General features: G+C 38.8%; 2 protein-coding genes across 4 annotated transcripts in view; one reads left to right on the forward strand and one right to left on the reverse strand.

Moving 5' to 3' along the window:
- The window catches only part of LOC131462412 (glutamate receptor ionotropic, kainate 1), a 29,701-nt gene extending 13,772 nt beyond the window's left edge, over positions 1-15,929 (forward strand). Inside the window, exons 4-16 of one of the 2 annotated variants that reach the window (XM_058633613.1) lie at positions 1,936-2,117; positions 2,578-2,631; positions 2,993-3,166; positions 4,618-4,761; positions 8,897-9,004; positions 11,044-11,085; positions 11,426-11,539; positions 11,625-11,828; positions 11,915-12,138; positions 12,915-13,033; positions 13,194-13,411; positions 14,683-14,908; positions 15,002-15,929. In XM_058633613.1, the coding sequence (XP_058489596.1) occupies positions 1,936-2,117; positions 2,578-2,631; positions 2,993-3,166; positions 4,618-4,761; positions 8,897-9,004; positions 11,044-11,085; positions 11,426-11,539; positions 11,625-11,828; positions 11,915-12,138; positions 12,915-13,033; positions 13,194-13,411; positions 14,683-14,908; positions 15,002-15,291 (2,099 nt within the window). In that variant the 3' untranslated portion in view covers positions 15,292-15,929. The remainder of the gene's footprint in view (positions 1-1,935; positions 2,118-2,577; positions 2,632-2,992; positions 3,167-4,617; positions 4,762-8,896; positions 9,005-11,043; positions 11,086-11,425; positions 11,540-11,624; positions 11,829-11,914; positions 12,139-12,914; positions 13,034-13,193; positions 13,412-14,682; positions 14,909-15,001) is intronic. The other variant, XM_058633614.1, reaches the window with a different exon arrangement.
- LOC131462414 (transcription regulator protein BACH1-like) lies at positions 4,197-27,929 on the reverse strand. Of its 2 annotated transcripts, XM_058633616.1 has the most exons (6): positions 27,815-27,929; positions 25,879-26,136; positions 24,310-25,452; positions 24,017-24,223; positions 23,212-23,418; positions 4,197-4,849 (listed from the first exon to the last, which is right to left on the reverse strand). In XM_058633616.1, the coding sequence occupies exons 2-6, from the start codon at positions 26,116-26,118 to the stop codon at positions 4,823-4,825; spliced, it is 1,824 nt and encodes a 607-aa protein (XP_058489599.1). In that variant the 5' UTR covers positions 26,119-26,136; positions 27,815-27,929; the 3' UTR covers positions 4,197-4,822. The 2 variants fall into 2 exon arrangements, with proteins under 2 accessions (XP_058489599.1, XP_058489598.1); XM_058633615.1 differs by lacking the exon at positions 4,197-4,849 and having other exon boundaries at positions 20,775-23,418.
- Between the last annotated feature and the right edge of the window lie 13 nt (positions 27,930-27,942).

The following is a 27,942-nucleotide window of genomic DNA, read 5'->3' on the forward strand; positions in this document are numbered from 1 at the left end:
TGACGACACCTTCACGCAGCAATTAGAACCTGTGTTATGTCTATAATCTCTGCTTCATGTCTGTAAACCTTATCCGACAGGAGTAAAATAAAGGATGAAGTTCACATGTCTTACCTTTGGATGAGGTTCTTCAGTTTGAAAAGTCCAGTCACCTGCTCACACTCAAACAGACACACAACTGTCCTCATATCCGGTGATAGTTGTGACAGTAAATGTTCGGGCTGAGCAGCTTCTTATATTCTCAGTCTGGTTATGAGTTATTTAATGTGATAGACAACTATAATCCCGTTGCTGAACATGTTTGGCCCAATGCAGCGTTCGATCTCCAGCCTTTGCAGCCACTTTTGAGTTTCGTGGCATAATTTCTGGCTCCGTTATTTAACAGTCACTCACTCGCACCGCAAACCTCACAGAATATTTAACAAACTCCACATACGGATCCCGCGTCATAAACTGCGACAATCCAATTGCAACCACGAAAAGCAACTTCTGCAACTGCTCCGTGCGCAAAAATCCTTGCTAATCAACACGCTAGCTTAATACGAGCTTTTATTTTGAAAGAACTTACCGGAAATCGTGATAGGTTGTAATGATGCTAACCTGGTGAGTTTGCGATTGCAGTGTTCCTTCATGACCGCTAGAGGGCAGTAAAACGCAAAAGACAGGTGGATAAAACGTGTTTAAATATGAAATAAATAAACAAATAAACGTTTTATTTAGTTTGTTTTAAGACATCGGGCAGATTTGTTTACAATTAGCTGGCCAACCGCACGCTATCGCTGTAATGTAGGCCAAAACGGAAATGTTTAAATGTTTAACATTAGACATTTAGCATGTTTGTTAATGATGCTAGCTGCCGCAATCGTGACTTCCTTTGAAAAGTGACTGTCAGATAGCAGTTAATGTGTTTACTGCCCTCTAGCGGTCACATATGAGACAGGTGGATAAAACGTGTTTAAATATCAAATAAATAAACAAATAAACGTTTTATTTAGTTTGTTTTAAGACATCGTGCAGATTTGTTTACATTTAGCTGGCCAACCGCACGCTATCTCTGTAATGTAGGCCAAAACGTAAATGTTTAAATGTTTAATATTAGACATTTAGCATGTTTGTTAATGATGCTAGCTGCCGCAATCATGACTTCCTTTGAAAAGTGACTGTCAGATAGCAGTTAATGTGTTTACTGCCCTCTAGCGGTCACATGAGAACTGGTAAATTAATTAGTCAAGTTTGCGTTGTTGACAAGATATTAACTTCGCTTATTTCTGGTTTATATTTTCAAAATACAATAAGCAAACAAAAATATATTAATAACAAACAGAGTATTCTAAAAAAAAAACTCGATCACATTTAATAAAAAATAAGCCCAAGTTAAGCCTGATTTTACGCATGACAGAAACAATTTGCATCATATTCCAAATCCTGCATTGAGCAAAATTCTACACACTGTATAAATGCAACACTCATTTTTTTAAAGTGCAAAAAATATGCCATTGAAACCGATTCCAAGTGTAATTTTTGCTTTTGCCTTTGATATGGAACTATAGTTCTTATTTTCCTCCACCAGAGGAAGCTTGTCAACCACTGGTAGTACATGTACCACAGCTTGGGAACCATATATATATATACCCTAGTCTTGCATTACTGACATTTATCAAAGGGAGTTTTTCTTCTTCTAATTACGCTCTGACAGCAGTGAAACACTGACATTTTGGAAGTTGGGTGAACAGAATGATGAATGGGTTATTATAAGTTTTGCTCTTTTGTTGACCCAAACAAAGTTTGATTTGTCAAAAACTTTAGAAATCTTTTAGCTACCAAAACAATACTGGATGCATTTTTTGAAAACAGAGCATCTTAACATGCTCACAAATACGGTTTGAATGTGTTTATGTTGTGTGATTAATGCTGATCTTGTTCTTTTCACTGAAGGTCTGATTCGTTTGCAAGAGTTGATCAAAGCTCCGTCCAGGTACAGCATCAAAATCAAGATCCGGCAGCTGCCAACAGGAAGCAAAGACGCCCGTCCTCTTTTGAAAGAGATGAAGAAGGGGAAGGAGTTCTACGTCATCTTTGACTGCTCGTACCAAACATCAGCTGATGTTCTCAAGCAGGTGAATAACACCAGAGGTCACCAGAGGTCAAGGGGACAGGGGGAATATACACTTACTCTCTTTGGTTTTTTTAATACTTACTGCATGTGAAGACTTTTCCCTCTATTTCTTCACTGGTTTAATTTTCAAGATTAGTCAAATTCTATCCGCTTCTGAAAGCCTGTGTTCACTTCCAAATCCAAGCAGAGCCTGATTCTGTGCCAGACACATTCTCATTTATAACCACAAGCTGCACAGAGAGAGTTTAATAGCGCACTGCACTAACATGGGCAAATTACCAATTCAGCACCAGATTTCACAAAATTGATGCATGGATGTGAAGTTAATTAAATGCAATAGGGAGCCCTGACATATAAGTATAAATGTGGTTTGAGTGGCTTTAGTGGACAAGATCTTTTTTTCCTTCAAATGAAGAGGAAAATTGTAAATCTCTACTCTTCCCTGTCTTGTCTGTTTATAGATCTTGTCAATGGGGATGATGACTGAATATTACCACTTCTTCTTCACCACACTGGTAAGAAAAATCCTCCCTTCAGAATCTGTCGATGACATATGTGACATATAGTATTTACACTTTCTCTTTGAAATGGACGGATGTTTAGTTTAGATCTCTGTGTTATTATTACACAGATGAATTCAGATCATCTGTGTGTTTTTATTTTAATTATTATTTTTATTATTATTATTATTATTATTATTAAAAAAAGATTGGCAGGTGTCTCCAGGGCCCTCGGCTTAATTCCATTTCGTTACATTCACTCCACAGTTTAAATCTGCTCTCTCTCTTTACCCTTACTAAATACGTCACATCTACTTTATGGGCCTGTTTAAGTCTGTACTGATGTTCTTTTTTTTCTTTTTTCTTGTCTTTACAGGACCTGTTTTCCCTCGACCTGGAGCCGTACCGCTACAGTGGGGTCAACATGACGGGGTTCAGACTCCTCAACATCGGCAGCCCTCAGGTGGCCTCAGTGGTGGAGAGGTGGGCCATGGAACGACTGCAGGCTCCCGCTAAAGCAGAGACAGGAATGATGGAGGGAATGATGACAGTGAGTTTACTTTTACCTTCCCCCACGTATTCCTCATATACACATACATGTATATATGTATATATATATATATATATATATATATATATATATATATATATATATATACATGTATAGCAAAGGCAGAATGTGACATGACTACAGCCAGGTCAACAAGTTTAGGAGAGGCCATTAAAGCTGCTGTAAGTGATGTTGTCTTTTTGACCAACTTCCTGTTTGTTGCTGCCATTTGCATCCCCTCCCTCCTCCTCTCACGTCAGTGTCAGTTTCTGCCCGTCCAAACTAATACGAAGCCCCAAACGCCAGGTAGTGTGGACGGTGGGTAAATCTGGAGTAGTTTCTGTTATTTCACAAAAAAAAACAAGTAATGTGTGTGTCATTTGACATTAATGGCAGACACACACGGAGGCCTAAACTGAATCACTGCTCATTCACTTTAAATGGGGCAGCATCAAGTGTTGCTTCTCGTCACGAGACGTTGAAATGTTCCCCATTGCATGATGTTTTTGTCAGACTTATTTTCCATTAGTGATAGTACCTGGTGCTTTTTTAGTACCTGCTCTGGCAGGGTTCCAAGCGAGCCGAGTCCATACTAAAATCTGACGTCAACAGAGTGCCGCCCACTGATAGGTCAGAGAGATAGAGTCTGTGCTCCGGTCATGCAGGAAGTACTGAACTAATCTTTTTAATGAACTGATTCTAATGATTCAGTTACACTGAAAAGAACTATTTCACCCGTCCGTAGTCACAACGTCACAGCAGTTTTGTGCAGCTGTGCTATGACGACCCCGCCTACGTTTATGAGATATTATGAAGTAAAGGAAAACGATGTGCCTCATACCCGGGTTAGAGTCGAGCTGTGCCAAGCCAAGTTGTGCTAGAACTCCATAGTGGTAAAGTGCACCTAACATTTCTCAACTCCTGCCTCATGTAGCACTTTCAGAGTGAAGCAAAAATCCCAAAATGTAGATTATTCAGTCATTCATCTCTAAAACAAGTCACAATCCATGGAAAATAATTCAAACTGATCTCAGATGCCACATTTTATTAACATACATTTGGCCAAACAAAGTCACTCACCGGCTACAGACATAATCACCAAGGCACTTTACATACAAATGTTTGAACCAGTGGCCTGATTTGGAGAAGCTGGAGAGGACCTTTAGATTTAATCACTCACATTTAAGTACAGCACACAGCAATCCACCGAGTCACTTTCTGATTGTACACACAATCAAAAAGGTACTTTGGATAAAATTGCTCACAAATTTGTGCAGCATGGCTGATTGTGGTCGCCCGTTTGATTGTTCTCCATTTGGTTTCTAAAAGTAGAGCTATATGCTCTTATGGCGGTCTTTTGGAAACCATATGGTGCCGTTGCTGTACATCAACAGGCCTGATGTGATGTGGCGTGACATGTGATCCCCGGCTGATGGATGTTTCTCTTTCAGACCGAGGCGGCTCTGATGTACGACGCCGTCTACATGGTGGCTGCTGCCTCCCAACGCGCCTCCCAGCTCACCGTCAGCTCCCTGCAGTGCCACAGACACAAACCCTGGCGCTTTGGATCACGCTTCATGAACATGCTCAAAGACGTGAGTTCAGTCTGTGAATGTGAGGCGCCCGCCCCTTGTCCTCCATCATTCCACGTGTTTCTCAGTCTGCTGCCTCCATTTCATTTGCCTGAGTGCATAAGAAGAAACAACAGAGGATGAGGTCACCACTTTTGTGATGGTCGTCATATTGAAAATATTTTTTTCCTGTTGGAGGGTTCTTAGATAAGTGGGTTGTCAAGTGGCTACTAATGACAGCTGAGATCTGCAGCTGTTCAAGGTCCAGTGTGTAGAATTTAGATGAAATTATTTTTATTTGGCAGAAACTTCAGATAAAATAATTATGTTTACTTTTTATAAGTATACAACCATCAGCTCTTCAGACCACCATGTTGTTACAGTAGCCCACAATGGACAAACTACATATCTTTTGAGTTACTTGAGTAAAAGTACAAGTATCTTACCAGAAAATGACTTGGTCGAAGTCACTTTTTTTATACTATTACTAAGTAAAAAGTCTTAAAGTATATGACATTTACTGCACTTAAGAATCAAAGGAAATATTCTTATACAAAATGTACTTAAGTTTTAGGAGTAAAAGTAATAAAAAACTGGTGGCTCAGTGGTATGGTGAGTTGTCTTTCAACCGCAAAGGCTGTGGGTTCAATTCCTGGCTCTGCAAGTCTGTATGAGTCCTTGAGGAAGACACTTAACCCCATTTTTAAAGCATGTGAATGGGTGAATGTCAAAAACTATAGTATAAAGCAGCTCATCAAGACTTGGTAGTAATGAGTAACAAAGATAGTTAGAGTTAAGAAATATAGTGGAGTAAACGTAAAAGTTGCTAGAAATACAAATAAAATAAAGTACATACACGTCAATTTTGTACTTAAGTACAGTAACAACATATTTGTACTTGGTTACATTACAACACAATCACTGTGTATTCCAGTGTATAGCAGCCTTGGTTTTCTTTTAGAAGAGCTCAGCGTGATGTTGTGGTTGTTGTTGTTGTTGTGCCGTGAGGGGATTTTATGTGTCCATTGCTAATAAGGGAGGTGTGTTAATCCCACAAAAGCTTGAATTTAATGTTTCCTCTTCAGTGTTCTTAACAGAAACAGAATTTCTGACAAGATGTTTGTGAGGATCGCAGGTGAAGATGAATTTGATGCCGCACAGAAAGCAGCTGTTTGGTGGAAAATACATAAAAAACATAAAGAGCAGCAGCACATGGTGCAAATAATTTACGTTAAATGGGTAAAAACATGGGAAAGAACTGATCAGACTCAAAACTAACCATTATTATCTGCAGTGCCCATGAGGCTGACATTGAATCCATGGTTGATTGTTAGTTGTTCAGCCTGCGCTTGTTCTGGAGGTCATTGGAAAAAAAAATCCTCTGCAGTGAATCAAACTGCAGAGGATAATATTATTAAATTTATAATAATAAATTATAAATGTTCCCAGTTTTCCTTCCATATGTCAGCAAACATATGGAAGGAACTGAGGTTTCATAAATCTCATTCTTATCCTTCATATCGTCTGGATTCTCCAATTTGAGGAGATCTATGTCATCACTGCGTGGACAGTAATGAAACCAAAACATGGTCGCGATAGAGACACTTTTGATTGGTGGGGATTTAAAAAAAAAAAAAAAAAAAAGAGAGAGAGACTTAGTGACAGGAATTAAATCTGGATTTAAGGGTCAAGCGGGTCTCACAGATGTGTGCAACACGACTGTGTGAAGCGTTCTCTAGTCGAAGGTCAACTTCTACAACTGATTCCCTGTCTAACGATTGTGGAGATCGTTTCATTAGAAAGTAAACAATCTTTAACTCCGGCTGATGTCGGTGTGAATATTGTGTTTGTGCATGTCAGTGTTTCTGAGTATCCTTCAGAAACAATCCCTTTAATGAAAGTTTGTAAATCGAGGCAGAACTTTTACAGTGTTGTGTAAGTAACAATGGTGCAAGACAACATATGTAAAGTATGTCTTCAATCTAGTTTACTGATTGGGATTAGTCAACTTGACGGTAGGGTGACCTGCGAGGGGTAGCTCAGTGGTAGAACGGGTTGTCTTTTTTGTCGAGGGTTTGATTCCCAGTTCCGCTTGTCAACAGGTTGATGGGTATAAAAGCAGGTGAATGGGTATAAAAGAAAAAATGGGTGAATGGGTTTGAATTGGTGACTGGCAAAACTCTTGGATAAAGCAACTTTGGGTAGTAAAGTTTGTTATGAAGCAGAAAGATTATGTAAAGAATAAAGTGTCTTTGAATACATGTGTAATTAACTTTTAACAAATGGAATTTCAGAGAAAATCGAGTTTGGAGTATTTTGTGAAATCCATCTCATCATGTGGCACGCAACTAAATAATTTACCCAATTAAGGATGCCAACCACTTCCTTTGATTTTCAAAGGGGAAAAGGTTAAACATGTCAAATTAATATAAATGGCAGATTGTTTTATTATTTTTTTTTAATGTAGTTTAATAACTGTTTTCTGATTTCTGAAGGTTGGGTGAAATGTCAGGATTTTTCTTGCATGTTCAAGCCCACCAAAAGATGATCATTTAGGGGCCTAATAATGTAATACAGGCTCCAGAAAACAAAATGAAAGTCTCACAGGACATAAGTATTGACAACACTGAAGAGCAAAGTGAAAAACACACGAGAACATGAGTAAAAAAAGCTGGAAATGTTTGCAGGAAACAGACAAGACACTCTAAAGAGATACAGGTGTAACTAATCTACACACAGACAACAAGCCACAATAGAAGGTAAGACTTACTGAAACAAGACACAAGCACAAATACAAAATAAAACAGGAAGTATGTTCAACAGAACAAAAATAACAAACACAGTCAGTCAGTGAGCAAAGGTAATTACATTAGGAACATGTAACACGGGTCTCTGCACAGCATTTCTGCATCTCTACTCTGAAAGAAACACCTCCTGTCCCAACACTCCATCACTTTTACTGCTACGCATAATTGTCTGCAAGTTTCCCTTTGAGCTACTTTCTCCTAAAGGCCGCCAGCCAACTGCTTTTTTTTTTTTAAGAAGGACTATGCAGTTCATAACACAGATTACCATAAGTAACCCAGTTTTTCACTGATCATATGTTAATTATGGAGCGGCAGCTTTTGCTTTTGTTTACACAGCTGAAGTCTTTTCCTCAGCGTGTGATTAGATTAGATTTTGTTTGAATGTAATGAGGGAAGAGCGGAGGGAATTCTGGCATAACTCCACCCGCCTCCAATTAGTGCATATGTATAGGATGGCACAGCAGGAAAGTGGCAGACATTTGAGGTCCTGGATCTATAAACTCTGTTCGTAAGTTTCCCCTTTAACTACACTTTCAGGGCACTTTTACAGCAATCATGCAATGAGCTTAATGTGTTTAATATCAAAAATCAATCTTTCAAGTAAGGATGCCAGATAGCTCAGTTGGGAGGAGGCTCCAAAAAATATCTTCTCAAGATCTCAAAATAATTAATTAACACTTTTATTATTATTTTAATAAGGTACTGAATTCCTCTCGCAGTACCATCCCACAGATCAGATTGCAGACCCAAGAAAACAACATTTCAGTTATAAATATTCTTAACCTTTACTTGGACCGAAAACATGGTTTACACTCTGAATGATCTTTTTTTTGTTTTGTTTGTTGTTATTGTGAAATGTATAATAGATTTATTTCCCAGTGGCACTGAAGTCTAACTTGCCTTAAACTGTAGGAGCCATATTTATAAAGAAGTGTATCCAATGTATTGATATAAAGCTTTCTATAAAGAAATGTGATTCTCCCTTCACAGAATAAAGATTCTGGTCTCGGCTGTAATAGAGATTTAACATGACTGTTTTTCTGCTGAGCTCACTTAATTATCAACTGCTTTCAAATCTCTCTTTGGCCTCTGCTGCCAAACCACTGCTCTCCTCTCACACAGAGGTCATGCCTGTCTGCTCTATTTACAGTATCATCCACTATGTTGTTATACGCTCAGAGAAATTAATACTTTCATTAAGAATATAGTAAAAATAAAAAAATAAATCCATTTGGATGCTCTTAGCGTTTGTCATTTTTGTTATTTTGTTCTGTTCTCCTTGACTTTGCGTTTATACAGTATGTGGTATTCACTGGGATTTTTTTTGTTTTCTGGCCTCTTTTTTACCACAGGCACAGTGGAACGGCTTGACCGGGCAAATAATTATAAATAAGACAGACGGCCTGCGGAAGGAGTTCGATTTAGATGTCATCAGTCTGAAGGAGGACGGCTTAGAGAAGGTGAACTATCTGACCCGTATCTATACAAGCTGTTAGAGTAAACACTGAAGTGGAGCTATGACAGGCAAACAAGGTCACTGCTATCAACTGTTGTTTGTTTTGGTTTATTCTATGGAAAATAACTTTGTGACATTGTTTTGAAGGTGCTATACAAAAACAGTGGTAATAGGGGTTTAAGGAATCTTTGGAACTGTTTGATCTTGGCAGAACTTGTATTGATTTTGAAGCTCACAAGTTCATGAATGATACTTTTAAGGTCCAGTGAGTAATGTTGAAGTGGGTAACCAGGAAAACAAACAAACAAAAAAAGTCACAGAGGCTGGCGTCCAGACTGAGTGACTACTAGAACACGTGTAGCACCCCCTTGCCACTTTGGGTATAAGTAGGGGTGACTACCTTGGGTTCTTTAAAGAAAGTGTTATCTCTTTCCACTGTGAGCAATAGCCAATAGAACAGTAAAACAAATTTAGATTATGATCAATAAACTTCCATACACGTTCCCAGATAACCAACAGATGTAACCACCATAAGATACAAAAATGAATATTCACACTTGACTTAGAAGAATAACTATTTACTCATATTCACATTTAAATCAGATAGTCAAATAACCAAATCAATATTCTTCAGTTGTAAATGGTCAAATTAAAAGAAAACAGTGCTGTTCACTTGGGTTCCAAACATCTTGTTGGATTAACCAACAACAAACAAAAACACACTTCAAGTGCACGTTAAATTCCAAACTCAAAAAATTGTTAATTTAAACCTCATTAAATGAAAATAAAATTTAAACTCTATAGTACGGCAAGATATTTATAAATACCAGTTTAGGTCGTTGCATGCCTGATGTGCAGCTTGCGTACGTAGTAGCTAACCCAAAAGGCAGCTGCTTCACTCTCCCGAGTTAGAAGGCGGCAAAAGACGATGGCAACTCAGTGACCTGAGCAGAAAGTGCCAACAAAGCTGCTCTCTCCCGAATCACGTGAAGTGCCCCCTCACAGCAGATCTCGATGGTGCTCCAGCTTCATCTATGTCACTCCGATGTGTCGCACTCCCCGTGTCGGCGAACCTACATCCCTTAGCATCCCAGAGTGCTAGCTTCTTGCTCACCGTAGAGCTAGGCTAACGCAGGTGGCTAACTGTCTGGACTCCTCGTCGGATGACATTGTTCGCAACAGTCCCTCCAGTGAACAGACAGAGTTCCCGTTTTGTGAACTCCGATAATACAGTATCCAACTTAAGGAAATGTGTGTGTTACGTATTTCCATAGATAACTTGTATTATCTAGCTTTGTAAGCTGTGTCACGTCGAACTCCTTGCTTGCTTGCTCGCTCGCTCTCTTGACACATGACCTCCAACTCGCTACTCATTGGCTCAGAAAATAAACAAATATAAATGTGAATTTCTTTCTCACAATAATTCCCACGAACCCAGTTTGGTGACCAGGGGCACGTGAAAAATATTTCAAAAGTGAAATAATTCAAAAATGTAAAAAGCTTAATAAAAGAAAATAAATATACATTTTAAATCTGGTAACACAATACAAGAAATTGAACATGAAATTCCATTCAAAACATTTGAGTTTTAATACTACAGTAGTACCTTATTCAACTCTTATTTTGTCTACTAGATTTTCCACAGGGCTACTCACTGAGATCAAAATTTCACCCCACTCTCAAAAGAAAAAAAAAACTAACCTAAATGTAAACAAGTGCAGGTTTATCACCAATCAAGGTCTCCAGATGGCCTACTTCTTTCAGCCCTTTGTTATCAACAGTAAACAAATAACACATAATGACAATTATTACTACAGATTTATTGTCAAAAATTTAATTGACCAATAGTAATTATGTTTGTATAAGTGTAGAATCTATTTAAAATTAGCCAGGGATTTCAGAGATGGGTCTTGCTTAACAGACGCCACCGTCTCGCGTTGCCATGTTTCTACAGCAACCTGAATGGACAAACAAGTCAGTGTGTTTTTTTGAAGCAGAAGCTCATTAACAAACAACATTTTTTCTCTTCATTATTTCTGCAAGACAATCGCTGGCAACAACCGCCTGAATAAAGTGTGGAAAAAGGTCTGTACTTCAGCTGCTCTGGCTGACTAAAGGACTAATGATATGTAGTAGTTTTCATAAGAATGTACCCTGATTCTCTCTGATGTCTACCCTTTGTGATTAATACGTTTTAGGTTCTGGTGGGAAAAAATAAAACTATTTCATAAGATATTGTGTTGTTTCCCCTGCCCTGCTGGAGAACAAAGGTGTGAGACCTTTGTTCTTCATTTGTATTTATTACTTTGGTTTCTTGTCCTTGTGTTGGTTCCCTTCTTTCCATGATTATTTACCCCTGACGATGTGAGGGTAACTCTTATTACTCTTATACAACTGCTTATTTAGTGTATGTTATTCGTTACAGATTGGCGTGTGGAACTCTCAATCAGGCCTTAATTTAACAGAAAACAACAAGGATTCATCCACAAATGTGACTGACTCGATGGCCAACAGAACCCTTATTGTCACAACTATTCTGGTATAAACGAAAACAAAATCATTATGAGAAAGTGTCCGTAATGCCTTGATAAAAATAATACAAATGTCTTTGTGTTTGCCCCCAGGAAAATCCTTATGTCATGTATAAGAAATCGGATAAACCGCTGTATGGAAATGATCGCTTTGAGGGCTACTGCCTGGACCTGCTCAAAGAGCTGTCCAACATTTTGGGCTTCTCCTACGAGGTGAAGCTGGTGTCAGACGGCAAATATGGAGCTCAGAACGACAAGGGGGAGTGGAACGGCATGGTGCGAGAACTCATTGATCATGTGAGTACAGATCAATCTATCTTACTGCGAGGAGAAAAAAGTAATTCCAGCCAGACTTTGACTTTGATATGTTTGCTCGGTGCCAGGTGGCTGACCTCGCTGTGGCTCCGCTCACCATCACGTATGTGAGGGAAAAGGTGATAGACTTCTCCAAGCCCTTCATGACACTGGGCATCAGCATCCTCTACCACAAACCCAACGGCACCAATCCAGGAGTGTTCTCCTTCCTCAACCCGCTCTCTCCTGATATCTGGATGTATGTGTTGCTGGCCTGCCTCGGCGTCAGCTGTGTGCTGTTTGTCATTGCCAGGTAAAAAGACACACAGGGAAAAATGGAATATTGTGGCTCAAAAATGTGAAGTGTTATGCCGAAAAGAGATGTTTTTCTGAATATCTTGATTGTAATGAGTGGCTACTTGAGATATTTTTGTCCAGGAACAGCTGCACTCTGGATATTTTTTCTTTTATAAAAAAAAATCCCTGTAAACCTTAGAGATGGTTTCCAGTAGATCAGCAGTTTCTGAATTACTCAACAACCATGCCATCTTCAAGGTCACTGAAATCATTCTTCTTCCTCACTCTGTTTGAGCTTCAGCTGATTGTCTTGCCCAATGCCCATGTCTAAGTGCACTGAATTGCTGCCGTGTGATTGGCTGATTAAATACTTGCATTACCAAGCAGTTGACCAGGTGTACCTAATAAAGTGGCATGTGAGTGTGACAATGTTATTTTAATCCCTATAGTTTTCATCAAGATGCAAGATATCAACCTTAAACTTTAGGAAAAAAATGTAACAGTCCATGCATTGGCATTAAGTCATGCCAAATTTGATACATATAAATTGTTTAATTTAACAATTTTTAGATTGAAACATTATATTCAAATTCAAAGTCAGATTATCTCAGTTTATGTATAGAAATTACATTTCAGTTTAAATGATCCAGGATGTAAAAGTTTAGTTTATGAACCGTATTTGATTTGAATGAAATCCCATGTTTATATTATATTAAATATAATTAGAAAGATAATATATATGAATTTCTTTTAACCATTTTTAATTGTGATTGTTGAATTCTTCACTATCAGGTTCACTCCCTATGAGTGGTACAATCCACACCCCTGCAATCCAGACTCGGACGTAGTGGAAAACAACTTCACTCTAATAAACAGTGTCTGGTTTGGAGTTGGAGCACTTATGCAGCAAGGTATGGCTTCTTTTATTGTAGAAAGATATGGATTACAACATTATTTATTGTAGTTTTATTTTGGAAATCTTACAGACGTTTCCTTTTACTAGAGTCCAGTCATCTGTCTCCATGCTTGTGGGTTTATTGTGTCGATGTGCCCTTTGTAACTATGTTACAGGATCTGAACTGATGCCTAAGGCCCTCTCTACCAGGATAGTTGGTGGAATATGGTGGTTCTTTACGCTGATAATAATCTCCTCATACACTGCCAACCTGGCTGCCTTCCTCACTGTGGAGAGAATGGACTCGCCTATTGACTCTGCCGATGACTTGGCAAAGCAAACCAAAATAGAGTACGGTGCTGTAAGAGACGGCTCCACCATGACCTTTTTCAAGGTAACCTTGTAATCCCACTGTACAGTAAATGAAAGCGTAATTGTGCAACGATAGGGGAAGGGCTTTTGAGCCCAGTTTGCCTCAGATGTTTTCCCCTCGGGTTATTAGTCCTCAGTCATCACAGGAGAATGATGGCTTTGGTGAATGTGCTGTCTGAGTAGGGTTGAAAGGTTAGTAGTAATTGATGTGCAGCTTGTTGTTTTGTTTTATTTGCAGCACTTCATCTAACCCTAACCCACTTTCACCACTTTACCACTTCTCTAAGCTTAAGCCACGTGTGTGAAGGCTGTGTGTCTTCCACATTGTTGAAACGTTAGGTTTTTAGATGGTAATTGCATCTCAATGTGTCAATAGCAGCTAATTTGTTTAAAAGGGGTAAAAAAAAAGATTGTATCAGACTGATATGGGGAGCAGAAGATATCAAAGGTTGTGATCTCGGTATAAGTTTCGTATAACTTTGTTGACTGTTTTAAACTTCCATAAACCCTTGTCCTGATTTACTCCGTAAAATTGAAAAACTGTAAAATACTTCTGTACAATAATTTTGTGCAACTGTGCCGTCATGCTGCTTTACCATGGCCAAAGGTGTATATTGTATATTACATAAATATCCTGATAATATTTTCTCTAACAGTTTTATATCCTTGTTTAAAGCCTTTTGTATTTTTTTTATTTGCAGATTTAATATATTTCTTTTTTTATTGCTTGATCTATTATTTTTTTGTTGTATTTTGTCATTGGAACCTCTGACCCTTTTGCTGCTGAACCAAGTGAATTTCCCCAGGGGTGGGATCAATAAATTCAAAGTTAGTGGAGACTGTGAACCAGCGAAGCACAAAACGGCATAAGGACAGTCTTCTCTCTCGGTTAAAGGTCCTCAGATTTAAAATACCCTCCCATCTGAAACAAAGACATGAACTTATTTCAAAATATTCAATACTAACGCAGAGAAATAGGCAAACAGATACTGAAGTGATGTTTCATACAGCAGAGTTGTTATGTTATGTTATGTTCAGCTTTTTGTATTTATGTGGGACCTGTCTACATCAGGTTCACTGTTAGTTACTCTATGTCTGCTTTACTCTTATTTTGTGTGTCCATTATGTAGTGATGTATTTTCAACCTCACTTCCCAAAACCCAAATCAGGGAGACAGACTTCAAATTAACCACGGTTAGAAGTCCTATATACACTGAATCGAATACAATTTAATGTGTACTTGTATTATTACTGTCAAACTAATTGATAATCTAATCCAATCTAATTCGACAGAAATCAAAAATCTCGACCTATGAGAAAATGTGGGCCTTCATGAGCAGCAGGAAAAACACGGCCTTGGTAAAAAACAACCGGGAAGGGATTCAGAGGGTCCTCACCACAGACTACGCTCTTCTGATGGAGTCGACCAGCATCGAGTACATCAGCCAGCGCAACTGTAACCTCACACAGATCGGAGGCCTGATCGACTCAAAGGGCTACGGTGTAGGAACTCCAATCGGTAAGAGACATGAATAACATGAACTATGACACCTACAGAACAACAAACCCACAGGTTACGTGGCTTGTAATGGCTGGGTTTTCTCCACTGTAGGCTCTCCGTACAGAGACAAGGTCACCATCGCCATCTTGCAGCTTCAGGAGGAAGGAAAGCTGCACATGATGAAGGAGAAGTGGTGGAGGGGGAACGGCTGCCCAGAGGAGGACAGCAAAGAGGCCAGCGCCCTGGGCGTGGAGAACATCGGTGGAATCTTTATCGTGCTAGCAGCCGGATTGGTCCTCTCCGTTTTTGTGGCAATTGGAGAATTCATTTACAAGTCCAGAAAAAACCTGGACATTGAGGAGGTGAGTGTCGGCCAGTGCGAATGGCACAACAAGTACTGACACGATTCCGTCTGACACTGCTATGAACTGACTATACATTTGTGTTGTTGACGTCGTCATGGGACTACAGTGACCTGCTGGACCAGCGGTTAAGTTTCAAGTCTGAATGTGTCCAACTGCATTGTTACAATCAAAACAAATAACTTTTGAATGCGGAGTTTAGTATTTTCAGTAGTTTTGATGTAGAGCACAAAAAAGCGCATTTGAAATCCTTTTTATGACGATGGGCGGTTGTCGACTTCTGACATCATGGCACGTGACCATCTTGGCCTTTCTGTTTTTCGCAAAAAAAAAAATATATGTATAACACTGTAACATTGTATTGTGTGGAAAAAAAAATGCCATCATGGCAAGATATTGTGGGAAAAGACAGTAAGTATGTTTTAAGTTTTACGATTTTCATATTTATAACGCACACAAACTGACAGCATTACTTCTTACCACTTTTGTTTGTTTTCTCAGTGACAGTTTGTGTCCGGTTTGTTGATGAATGAGTGCTCCCTCTAAATTTTCACCAAGTTGATTAATGTCTATATTTTTTTTTTTCTTTTTTTAAATGAAAACGTTCATGAACATGCGTGTATAAGTTGTGTCATGTTGAATCTGTTTCCGAATGATAAAGTTACATGGGAACATTACATTCTCTTCATTCCCTTTAATTCCGGTTTGCTGTTGGTTTAAATGCTGGCTTTTTCTGCGCACACAGCCTTTTTCTTGACTGCATCTTTGTGTATTTGCAAAAATATCTTTGCCCACATTTGTTCGTCACTGGTGTAAAGCTGTGTATCACTATTAGGGTCAACTAAAGCACAGAATGTAAAGCAATCAGTCGCTGAGCGGCGGATATTAAGAGATAGTCTCTGGACTCATTGTTAAGGACGTGGTCACTTAGGTCATCATCACACTGCAGCTGATGACATGTTCCCCAGGCTCAGCTGTAGCTTTGAGCTTCACTGAGTCATTTGTCTCTCTGCTTGTTTTCAGCTCTGATGAAGCTGCGCTCAGGCTTTGGCTTGTAAATAACATCTTCATTAGGCAGCGGATTATAAATACACATTACACGACTCGAATCCCGCAGATGTAATGAAAGCCGTCTTGTTTTGTTCTCCGCATTAAGGGGATTGTGTCACACACAAGGTGGCATGGCAGCATCGGCTCTAATATGATTATTGTTCATGACTAAGGAAAATGGAGATGGGATCCATGAACAACAATCATTACTTCCAGTTTATAGTCACAGTTTTGACAGTTTGCCTGTCGAGAATCACTTAGAAAATGGGAAAAAAAAGTGATTATGAGATTATGACTTTTGGGATACAATTGTGTGATTTGGTGCATCACACAAGCAGCATTGCTTCACAACACAAGCAAGGCTAAGATGAACTGTGGCAGTACAAACATTTACTGAAATGCACCACCAGGATATGCGTGAGTATGATGGCTTTTGGTTTGGCAAAATTTAAGCTTTAATTGATCCTAGCCACAATTTGAATGTGATAATTAAATTCAAACTGGTTGATCAAGTGTGACTGCACGCCAACAACATAAGGAGACGCATTTTCCAACAAATTCAAGGCCGTTATTGGCGTTCTTGCGTCAAATCAATCATAACTACATCAAATCAATAGGAAGCGATAGCCTATATCCATTTTTAGACTGGTTTCCATGACTCCAGACAACATTACATTGACCTACATTAATTTCCTGGACACTTACTCTAACCTTAACCCTAACTACTACTGGTCTAACCCTAACCCTATCCTGAACCTAACCCTAACCATTTATGTCTTCATTTTAAAATGTAATAATTCACATTATGGGAACTTGCTTTTTGTCCCCATACGGAAGACAAATCCCCGTAATGTGACTGTGTTTAAACAGATGTAGGGTCCAGATGTAAGGTTTTTGCCTGACAAATCTAGGTATCTGCCCACTTTGACAAATCTGAGAAAAATGTTTAATCTTTTTATAGTGTAGTGTCCCCCCCTCTATAATTTTATCTAATAAATAGTCCATGCTAGTGAGAAAGTTCAGGCTAAAAAAAGGGCAGGAAAACATAGGTTTTTCTATCACACAAAACAAAACCCAAGACAAATTATTAGAGTCCTTCTATAAAAATTAAGGACATACACAAATCAATAAATCAATAAAACCACTAAGTTCAAATAGAATCTGATGAAAATTATATAAAATTAGGGTCAACAATCTATAACAGCACACATCAAATGCATAAATAACCCAGTTAGTGACTTAGTTAATGTGCACTACTCAGTTGAGAAGAAAAGAGAGAATACACAGCACTGCACAGGGGTGAGACAGAATGACAGACACCATTCATCCAGAAATTGTCAATATTTTTTTTCTCTAGAGTAAAAAAATTAAACAATTTCTGTCGCAATCTGTCACAGCATGACTGATCCGACAGATCTTGTCTTGACGTTTCCTTGTGCCTCTAGTGTTACAAATGCATCACAACGAGGACTGCTCAGGCAAGGAAAACAAACAAAGTGTGAATGTAATCTGTCACTGTACAAACAGCTGTCAGACAATTTGACAGTTGCAGGCCAGGGTGCGAGCTATCGCTTGGTTCGACGTGTCCCCTGTGTTCTCTCATTTCTCTGGGAGATTACAGTATTATGGTCCTGATTTATATAATCCTGTCAATGGGATACAGCCCCTCTCTCACTGCACTGAACCCCCCCCCCCCCCCCCCCCCACCAACTCCCCCTAAATGAGGTCCATAGTGACTGCAGCATGTAATCAGTTACAGTAGCTCAACAGCTTATAAGACTTATGCTTCGTTGCAAGAAGGTCGTGGACCTTATGCTGATATTGATTATGCAGAGCAAGTATTGTGTCTTTCTCTAGGATTTTGATCCTAGCTGAAGAAAACTCCAGCACGATGCCCACTTCATAGTCATGGGGCGTTCAGGAGCACTGAACAGCGGCCACCATGGTGCTGCTATTTTAACATAACATAAGGTACATGCATCATGCTGTGTTTACTGCAGTGTAAACCAACATTATCATGTTACAGATATTCATTTATGTTGTTGTGATGTATATCATGATGTTGCTGCCTGAGTGCCGTCCTAGAGTTTGTACATTTTATTAGCATAATATAAATATATGTGTATATATATGTTCTCAAATTTATCCATTTTTCTCTAGCGAGCTAACTTCCAGATGTTTTAGTTTTCTAATCCCTGTTTTTCTGCCGCGCCTCCTGTTTCCTAATCCTTACTACCTAAATACTGTGGAGTTTGTCTGTGAGAGGATAATGCCTGGCATCATTAGAAAAGTAGGTAAAAGAGACATGAATAAACTCTTTATATAAAAAAAAAACAACAACAAAACAACAACAACACATGTTGTGTAATAAAGAATCAAAATGCACTGGTGATTATATTGACAATAATCTGAGCCAATTCTTGTTGGTTAAATTTTTAAGAGGATGTAAAAAGTATTTTTCAATCAGAGAAGAGAGATGTGGAGCAAAATTATAGAAATTTTTTTTGGGGGGAGAAATGAAAAATAGGCTCTGACACTGAGGATATATCAAGACAGAGACAGAGTTCAAGGGGGCTTTGCATTAATCTCACGTTGTAATGACAGTTGAAGGTTTTGGTATTCTGATGAATTCTGATGAATTCCAGGATTGGGCTTAAACTGCTTTCATTTTGTTTGCTGGCCTTTAATCTTCTAACCCTGAATTCTTAATGAGAACTCTGAGCAGGTTTTTAATCTTGCATGAATGAGGCCGCGGATTACGGGCCTCCGACCTTGCCATGCCGCACAGCTGCTTCCTCCTCAAATCAAGTCTCTCGCCCTGTGTAGCTCGCAAAAGAGGATAATCTTACTTTTTGAGCCACAATGAGTCCAAAATCTGAACTGTGCATAAAAGACACAAACACTGGGGGAGACTCCTAATTTATTTTTGGGAGGGGACTTCAGAAATGGGACGGATGTGTCACGAACCACTTTGCCAGATCTGAATGATTAAAAAAGTCACATAAAGTCAAATATTCTCAGCTCTGAGATGCTGGGGGCGTGTTCTCTGGAGGAGCTGAACCATAGCAGCTGCCTTAACATCAGGGTTTGTATAGAATTTAAACGTAAACACTTCTGTATTAAAATACTCAACTAACTGAAATAATGAGCATTTTCACCATTTTGGTCACAGTTTGATAACATACTGTACAAAAACACAGAGCTAGTTTAGCTACAGTCCTGCCCTCCCCCTCTTTCTCCGTCAAAGTTACTGAATTCTGCCAGCATCACAACTAATTGCCTAACCCTTTCCCTAAACCCAGGTATTAACCTTGAAAAAGCTCTTTTTGGTTTATACGGTTTTTGGTTCTCACAAAGCCACAAATACAAGAACACACAGACACTACTACTACAGTGGGTACCAACGCAGCTGAACATATAAAGTAACAAATGTTTGTTCAATTTATTTATAATTCCAAATTCACAAAGCATCAGTCGAGATCGATCTTTGTTTTTCTTTTACATTTGTTAAACTGCAAGAATGTTGCAGCTTCTCCCTTCAATAATGTGTCTTAGAGTCATCTGATTTTTGCTTTTACTTCCTCTTTTATTTTAGTACAATCTTAAATTGACTAAATGATTATTAGTAGAATAATAAAAGTAGTAATAATAAAAAAAATGATGAATCTACTCATTTGACCACTTTATTAGGTACAAAGGAAACCTAATTCAGTGGCAGACATGGTATCTTTGGCTGCTTATCTGCTTCAAAGTTTGATGTAAGTTGCTGTTGCTTTTTATCATTTCAAAACAGTCTGGACATTCACTTCTGTCCTCTGGCATCAATAAGGCATTTTTCTCAGAGAACTGCCACTAACTGGATATTTTCTCATTTTGGACCAACCTCTGTAAACCCTCGGGATGGCCCTGCGTGAAAATCGTGGTAGCTCAGCAGTTTATGAAATACTAAGACTAGCCCATCTGGCACAACAAACATGTCACGTTCAAAATCACATCTTGATGCTCAGTTTCAACTTCAGCAGGTTGAGTTGCTGCCATTTATGATTGCCTGATTAGATATTTGCATTAACAAACAGTTGAACAGATGTACCCAATAAAGTTGCTGATGATTGCAGATGTTTTAGTATGATAAAGTATCATAGTTCTATAACCCAACTCATTTTCTTTCTAGTAACCTGAGTAGTTCTCAAACAGCTTCCTCTTTTAGCCCACTTTCTAACTTACTTTCAAATAAATCTTTTTAATGACTTTAATAATTCTGTATTGTTGATTATATTATGGCCACAAAGGTTGACTAAACAGTCACAATTTCACTTCACACAATTTCAAGCATTACTCTCACATTATGTGCCACAGAAATAGTCCACACTGAGCTGCTGAGGTAAATAGAGATGGACTACCATCTACTGGCCAAACTGTGGTACTACACATCACAGCGTGAAACATCCCTGCCTGGGAGCAGAATTCACACATTTACATGTTAACAAATGCTGTTTATTTAAAAGTGTAACCAGTGAAAGCACTTAATAATATAAACATGCACACAGACCGAAAGAGAAGAGAGTGATATCAGAATGAGCTCTTGGTTAATGTGCAACAGTGTTGGAGACAATATACAAAGACTGCCTTTATCTTTCTCTGTTTGTACTATATTACTGCATAAGGCACATTTTGCATCAAATACCACAATTAATCAAAATGTAACCATTATACAAATACTGAGGGAAGCACAGAAGTTATTTGTTCAAACTATACCTGTGTTAGGAGCTGTAACAATCCCTAACTCTGTTGTAAAAAAAGTTCTCTTAGTGTTGTGCATATTTCCAAGTGGAATAAAACAGGATGTTTCAAAAATGATGTAGATGGACTACTAAAAGCAGAATGAAACATTCGTAATTTAATTTTGTAAGTTGGTGTGTACAGAGGAGAGTTAGGTGGGTATGCAAAGAGAATTAATTAAGCCATCAAAACATGGTCAGGTTATGTGTGTCCCTGAGAAAAATCAAACTTAACTGTAATGAAATGTAATAATTTAAAAATGGAAACATTTGGGATTTACCTGAAAGCTGTCTGCACCTTTATGAAAATGATGACAAATGCTGGATATTGTGTTAAGTACAGAGAAATGCATATTAAAAATATATACAGCACTGCCACAGGAGAATAAAACATATCTGAGCTGTTTCTTGTTATAACGACAAAGGTTTCTCATTATAACAGTTTTAACCTTAAATTTGGCTTATCTGATTGATTGTTGCGGCACATTGGGGGAGTTGGAGCGTGAAGGTGGAGAGGCTGTGTATGCTCTGACTTATGCTTTCACTGCATATGTTAACAGTTTAATCTGATAACTTTGTAGCAGGGATAATTCAGACTACATCTGCCTGCTGAAGATGCCGACAACATGTCAACATGATTTATACTGACAAGAGACGTGTATGAGTGTGTGTGACAAACCTGTGATATATTAATATAATAACGGATAAAATGTTCTTTCAAAATCATTAATATTCATTGCTGTTGTCATAAGGAATATGGTAAATGGTTTGTATTTAGACCACTCAAAGCTGCTTTACACTGCAGTTTCTGAAAGACGACTCGCTCTACCACTCACCTACCGTCACCATATACACATATATACAGAATGCAGAACGATTTCATGTGCACACATAACACATTGATATTATATGTAATATAATTATTTGTGAGTGAAAGGGAGAGATTAGGGGAATAACTTGGTAGAGACAGACAATTGCTTTTTAACAATTTATTCCTAATGATCCATTATCTGTCTTGACTGAATTGCCTGAACTTGTTAAAATGTTATTGTAAATGCACCCTTACCACCTGACCTGCAGGCTGTGGGTTTAACCTGCGCATCACATTCAGACTCCCTCCCTGCCTGATGTAAACATCCCAATGTCAGGGTCTAAGGACAGACAGTGTCACTAGCCGTACAGATTGTAAAGCTAGAGGCAAATTGTGTTGGTGATGTTGGGCTACATACTTAAAATTGTCTTGACAACAATCAATCAATTAAGCTTTTATAGTCAAAATCTATCTCATTATGATGAGAAAGCCAGAGAAAAAATCATGTTATAATGAAAAAACAATCTTGTCATAATGAAAACGTACGTTGTTATAACGAGAAATGATCTTGTTATCACGAGAAACAGATCCTTACACATGTGTAGAAACACAACAAATTAAAATCTAATATTTCAATGTTACATTAATGGTTCAGTAAGTAATATTTAGGACAGTTTATTGGCAGAAACTGCATTAACTACCCATAAGTATGTCTGTATAAATGTGGAATATATTACATACACTTCCACAAAGGGTTGTACTTTCTGGAGACGGCCATCTTGCACCATCATGTTTCTACGGCAGCCTGAAAGGACAAACCACTCAGAGTGTGCATTTCGCGTTTTGAAGTGGAAACCAACAATGCAAGAAAGAATGACATTCCTGTACTTTCTGTTATGTGAAGACGACTGTACTTCCATGACAGTGTAAAAGAGAGGAGGCTGAGTAGAGAAGTCATCCATTTGTTACAATCTGTGTTTTCATCATTACATGTCACACAGTCTTACACGCTGGACCTTTATGGAACCTCTATTTGGCAGGAAATACACAGGAAAGCATGTCTATCCCAACAGGGGATTACAGTATATACCTAAAGGTTCACCCCCTGCATGTAGCTTTGTATTTAGAAATATCAAAGCAATTTCAGTCAAATTATTATAAGTTGCTGTTCATGTCCACACAAGTGTTGAGCAGAGATGCAGGAACAGGGCAATTTTGTGGAGAATGAGTCTGCTCTGTTTGTGCACCAGCCTCTGGCTCAGTGATCTGAACAGAGTCTGCAGGAGGCCCGCTCGGCGCACACTCTGAGGACCTACTTACCATTTCGATAGTGATCTGCGACTCTTCATGTTTAATGAGGGAAGAGGGAAAGTCGGGTGAAGAGGAGATCTTGGTAAGAAGCTGCAACTGGTCCTGATCAGACTCGATGCTAACACTCTTATATAACCCGCACAGACTCTCACGAATCTCCTCCAGGTTTTCCTCCAGCTCTGTTTGCTCCTGCATCAGCCGCTCTTTCTCATTTTTCTGAGGAGAATGCCACAGTAAAGCACAATCACTTCATGGAACCCTTATTAGTGAATAAGCCTTTTGTTTTCATGCAGTGAGTAATGACCAAGGTTCAGTCCATGAAGATTAACAAAATACCTCATTTACCACAAACACAGATTTTATGTAGATAAAATGCATTATGGTATTTTAAAAGAAATAAACAGTCAAGTTCAGTTCTGTTGAAGAACATGTTGTGAGTTTAACATGAGCACATCTGTGCATAATCATCATCATTTCTGAATTTTTATTATGAATAGACAAACCAGACATTTCTAACAAATGTATGTTTGATAAATTAATTATTTAGCATGCCTTTATTTTTTGTAAGTTATTAAATAAATCTTAAGTAAAACATAAGGAAAAAGGGTATCTGTGTGGAAACTGTACTTCAATTACAGAGTAAATTGACACTTCTTTTTATGTTGAGTGAGACTGAGTCAAAAACTTGATTGAGCGATAAAATTACTAACAAATTACCAATATTTCTGCAGTCCATTCTGCTCACCAGTAGAGGTCAGTAGAAGTTACAATGTACTATTTCAAAAAGTAATATATGTATTTTAAGGCAACTTACTAATTTTTTGATTTCAATCTCGAGATGTTGTATCCCATCTAGTTTCCTCTTTCGGCAACGTTGTGCAGCCACCCGATTTTTACTTCGTCGACGGACATCGTGGACAAACTCCAGCTGATCTTGAGTCAGGTGATGGTTTCTCAGAAGCTGCTGGAAGGCGCTTCGGCTCAGTGCAGAGATCTGATCCACTGCGAACGGCAGCTGAATCTGTAGAGTAGAGAGTTTAGGAGTTATATTAGTTTTACTTATATTCAACTATCAAGAGTTAAACATCAGCTGTGTTTGACATTGACCTCTGCTGCTCTTCTGTTGTTAGCCTCAGTATCTCCATCTGTGTCCAGGTCTGAATCGTCAGCAGAGTTGAACGTGGAGGACATGCAGGGGCTCTTCTCCATCTGTGACAGACTGTTGGTGCGTTGAGTTAGGTCATCACCTGTACCGAGGTCCCGGAGGAAAGGGCAGTCTCCTACACTGGAGCTCAAGTCCAGCTGCTTTAGCCAATGAAAGTCAGCCGCTTTTGCTAAACTGTTTTGGTCCACGGGATCCAAGGGGAGTGGTTGACCCTGAGATGGACATAGGTCAGACCAAAATCCTTTGGCCAGATGTTCAGCCACCTCCCTCTCCACACTGCTCCTCTCCCCAAATCCCTCTTGATGGCTTAAAGCAGTAAGTGCAGAGTCTGAGATATCACCTGTCATTCTCTGTTCGAGGCCATCGTCTGTCTGCTCTAATAAATCACTACAATTTTCTGCCACAGTACTGTTGATTGGACATAAAGCAGGGTTGCCGTTGGATTCAGCACCAAGCGTCTCCACAGCCTGTTTAACATCTCTGCCTGCTGGCTCAATGAGTCCTGTAGGATTCATATCCCCTGGGGTTGACAGCTCGCAGGGTAAGCCACAGCTAAACACATCTCCTATCTCTAAAATGTCTTTTTCACAAAACCGAGATGGAAGATCTGCTTTGTCAGTGTCTGGACATGGCAAAGACAACATGGGGCAAACTCCATTTGCTGTTAACTCCAGAGATAAGGGGGCCATTTGAGGCCCGCAGTTCTCCAAACATAAGTGTTCTTCCTCACTTCTCTTCTGACCCTGTGCACTCTGAGGAGACTGTGTTGGGAAGTCTGTGTGCTCATCACCCTCTGAAGGCACTGAGCTGTGAGACTCAAATGATTTTGGTTGGCTGCTCTCTTCCCTGGAGATAAAACTAGTTGCAGGATCCCGACTCTGACAACAAGCTCCTCCACGCCTGACCTCCTGTGGTTTTTTGCCTTCAGCATACTTTGGCAGGAGGAAATCAAAGCAGGCTGACTCCAAATCACGAAATCCTAAAAACTCAGCACTGCTGTGAATGGCATGGATGTTTTCTTTGGTGAAGAGCAGCTTTGATGTGTAGGCAAACTGAAGCAAAGGTTCAAACCCCTCCACAGTCACCTGTATGGATGAAAAATTTACAGGGAACTATTGAGCCATTAAATAAACTCAAGCGAGTACAAAATACTACTACACCAGTATCTTGTGCACATGACCAAGTCTCTAAATTAACACAGTTGTATTAATACTGCATTATTCAGTCAGCATTTCGGTTAAACATGCTTCCTTATACTTTGCTTAATTAGCATGGTCATTTTATGTCTTAATATGACAAATTTCTTAAAGCACCTTTAACATGAAAGCCATTTTGTAGTCACTGCATTACTGTCAAAGGACTTCAGTCTAAATATTTCATGCTGACGCATGTTGAACAGTGCTTCCTTATTTCTTACTCAACAAATACTGAATTCAGCAGATATGTGTGCGACTGTAACCATCAACACATTCATGCATCAAAATCCTTCATCTTAAAAGCATGTCACTGACCTCTTCAGGCAAGGTGATGATGGGATTCTGTCCAGTGACACTGGTGACCCTGCTGTGAAAGTATTCACTGCAGGAGACCAAGACAGAGCAATGGGCCCGAAACATTATGTCCTCCACCACCACTGTTACGTCACAGAGGACATCCTGCTGCCTTTGCTCATTCAGACACTGGAGAACATGGTCACTGTGCACAGCAGACTGAAACGTGAACACTGACGTGCGAGGACCTTGGTGCGACATGGTTCTTATAAGCTCAGCCTGGTATGGGATCGAGAGTCAAAATAGGCATATAAACAAACATATGTCATAATATACCACATTGTGGATTATAGTTATAATGATTAGTCACTGTTCAATTAGCCTACTGATGGAAAATAATCCTCATGATCCCTGTGTTCCTCCTGTTTATATATAAAGACTATGTTTTTATTACTCCAATATGATAGTAAACACTATCCTCAGGCTTTAGAAATTGAAGAGGTCACCTTGGACTTCTGATGGACAATTTTAACAATAGGCTGAAATTTTGTACACCCAACGATTAATCAATATCAAAAACCTGAGATGAATCGATAATGCATTAATGTGTTCGTTGCTGCCCCATTGGTCCGCCTTGCAGTGTGAATGAACATTTCATTAGTGAAAAAACTTAAAACAAACAATAAAAAATTGCAACCTCTGCAAAGGAGGTTATGTTTTGTCAACATTTGTCTGTCTAAGAGCAGCACAACAACAATAACAAAAAAAGACTGAATATGATGAATTTTCTGGGGATGTGGGTTACAGTCCTAAAATGAAATCTAAAAAGATTTAATGGTGAACTGAAACCAGGATTTTATTATAACAAACATCGAAAGATGGGGAAGTTTGACATTTTCCGTAAATAACTGCTACAAATGTCAAAATTGCTTAAAACATATGTAATAGTGCCTTGAAATAAGTATTTTGTTACAGTATAGATTGTTTAAAATTGAAATTGAAATACTGTAGGAAACTGAGCAGCTGGAGCTTAGTGCTTTCTAAGTTCTAGTTTTCTTTAAAACAACACAACTTCACCATATATCAATGTTAATGTTCTGTGCACAGAGAGGCAACACATATATCTGCTTTTGTTGTCTTAAAGAATTGTTTAGCAACTTTGGGACATATCATAACATTAACCATTTCTGGCTATATCATTCAGCCTTATTATAATTGTTACTTATTGACTAGTAATTACAACTGAGCCTCATCAAACAAGGATATTAAGGTAACAGCCAGCTAAATACAAAAAAAATATTAATCAATAAAATTATTCTCATTGCACTTAACAAAACAGCTGATAAATCCTTGATAGCATAAACATGTAATAGACAAAACGGCAATTTGAGGAGGTCACCTTTGTGTTGTTGACGCACATTTTAAACAAATAGCCTGACAAACAACCTAATTTAAGTAAACATATTCTTTACAAGTTTTAAACACATTGACATGTTATTACTAGTGACCAATTGCTATACCAGTCATATAACGTATGTGTGCGGAAGTAAAGCACAACAATGTGAGTTAAATGAGTGGCAGTTTAGTGACAAACATCGATTAATTAGTAATACGTAGGGGATAGATTAGTTACGGCAGCCCGGATGGATTAAACTTTTACTCAGCAAGTTTAAGAAAAATGCTGACTCATACTTCGCCAGCTTACCCAGCTTAGCTTGGTGGAAAAGCGTAACGAACAATATCGGAAGTTATAAAGGAAAACCGTAACGTTAACGAGTAATTACACTTACATTAATACATTAATGTTACATTTGAGCATTTTAGCACTAGCTCGGCCGCCTGGCCGTTAGCTGAACGACAGCAAGCTAGCTTCCCGTTACGGGTTACGCACAAATATTCACCAACCACTACCTTTCGGACGGTAACGGTTTGATAAAAATGCCAAACGTGTACTGACCTGCCATGTTAGCTGGAAACTAAGTTAATTTATTTGCATACAGATGACTCAGGCCATCCGGAGACACACTTTTTCTCCTTGTCATGTGATAAGTAGGACCAGGAAAAGCTGTCAGCGCTCACTGCGCA

This window comes from Solea solea, chromosome 7 (assembly GCF_958295425.1).
Source record: "Solea solea chromosome 7, fSolSol10.1, whole genome shotgun sequence".
NCBI lineage: Eukaryota > Metazoa > Chordata > Actinopteri > Pleuronectiformes > Soleidae > Solea > Solea solea.

Bases quoted from the DNA above. Each gene is read 5' to 3' on its own strand.
- LOC131462414 (XM_058633615.1), bottom strand. From the start codon at position 26,118: ATGTCGCACCAAGGTCCTCGCACGTCAGTGTTCACGTTTCAGTCTGCT. The intron at 25,453-25,878 runs GTCAGTGACATG...TCATCCATACAG, and splicing joins TCATCACCTTGCCTGAAGAG to GTGACTGTGGAGGGGTTTGA. The intron at 23,419-24,016 runs GTAAGTTGCCTT...CATTCTCCTCAG, and splicing joins AGATTGAAATCAAAAAATTA to AAAAATGAGAAAGAGCGGCT.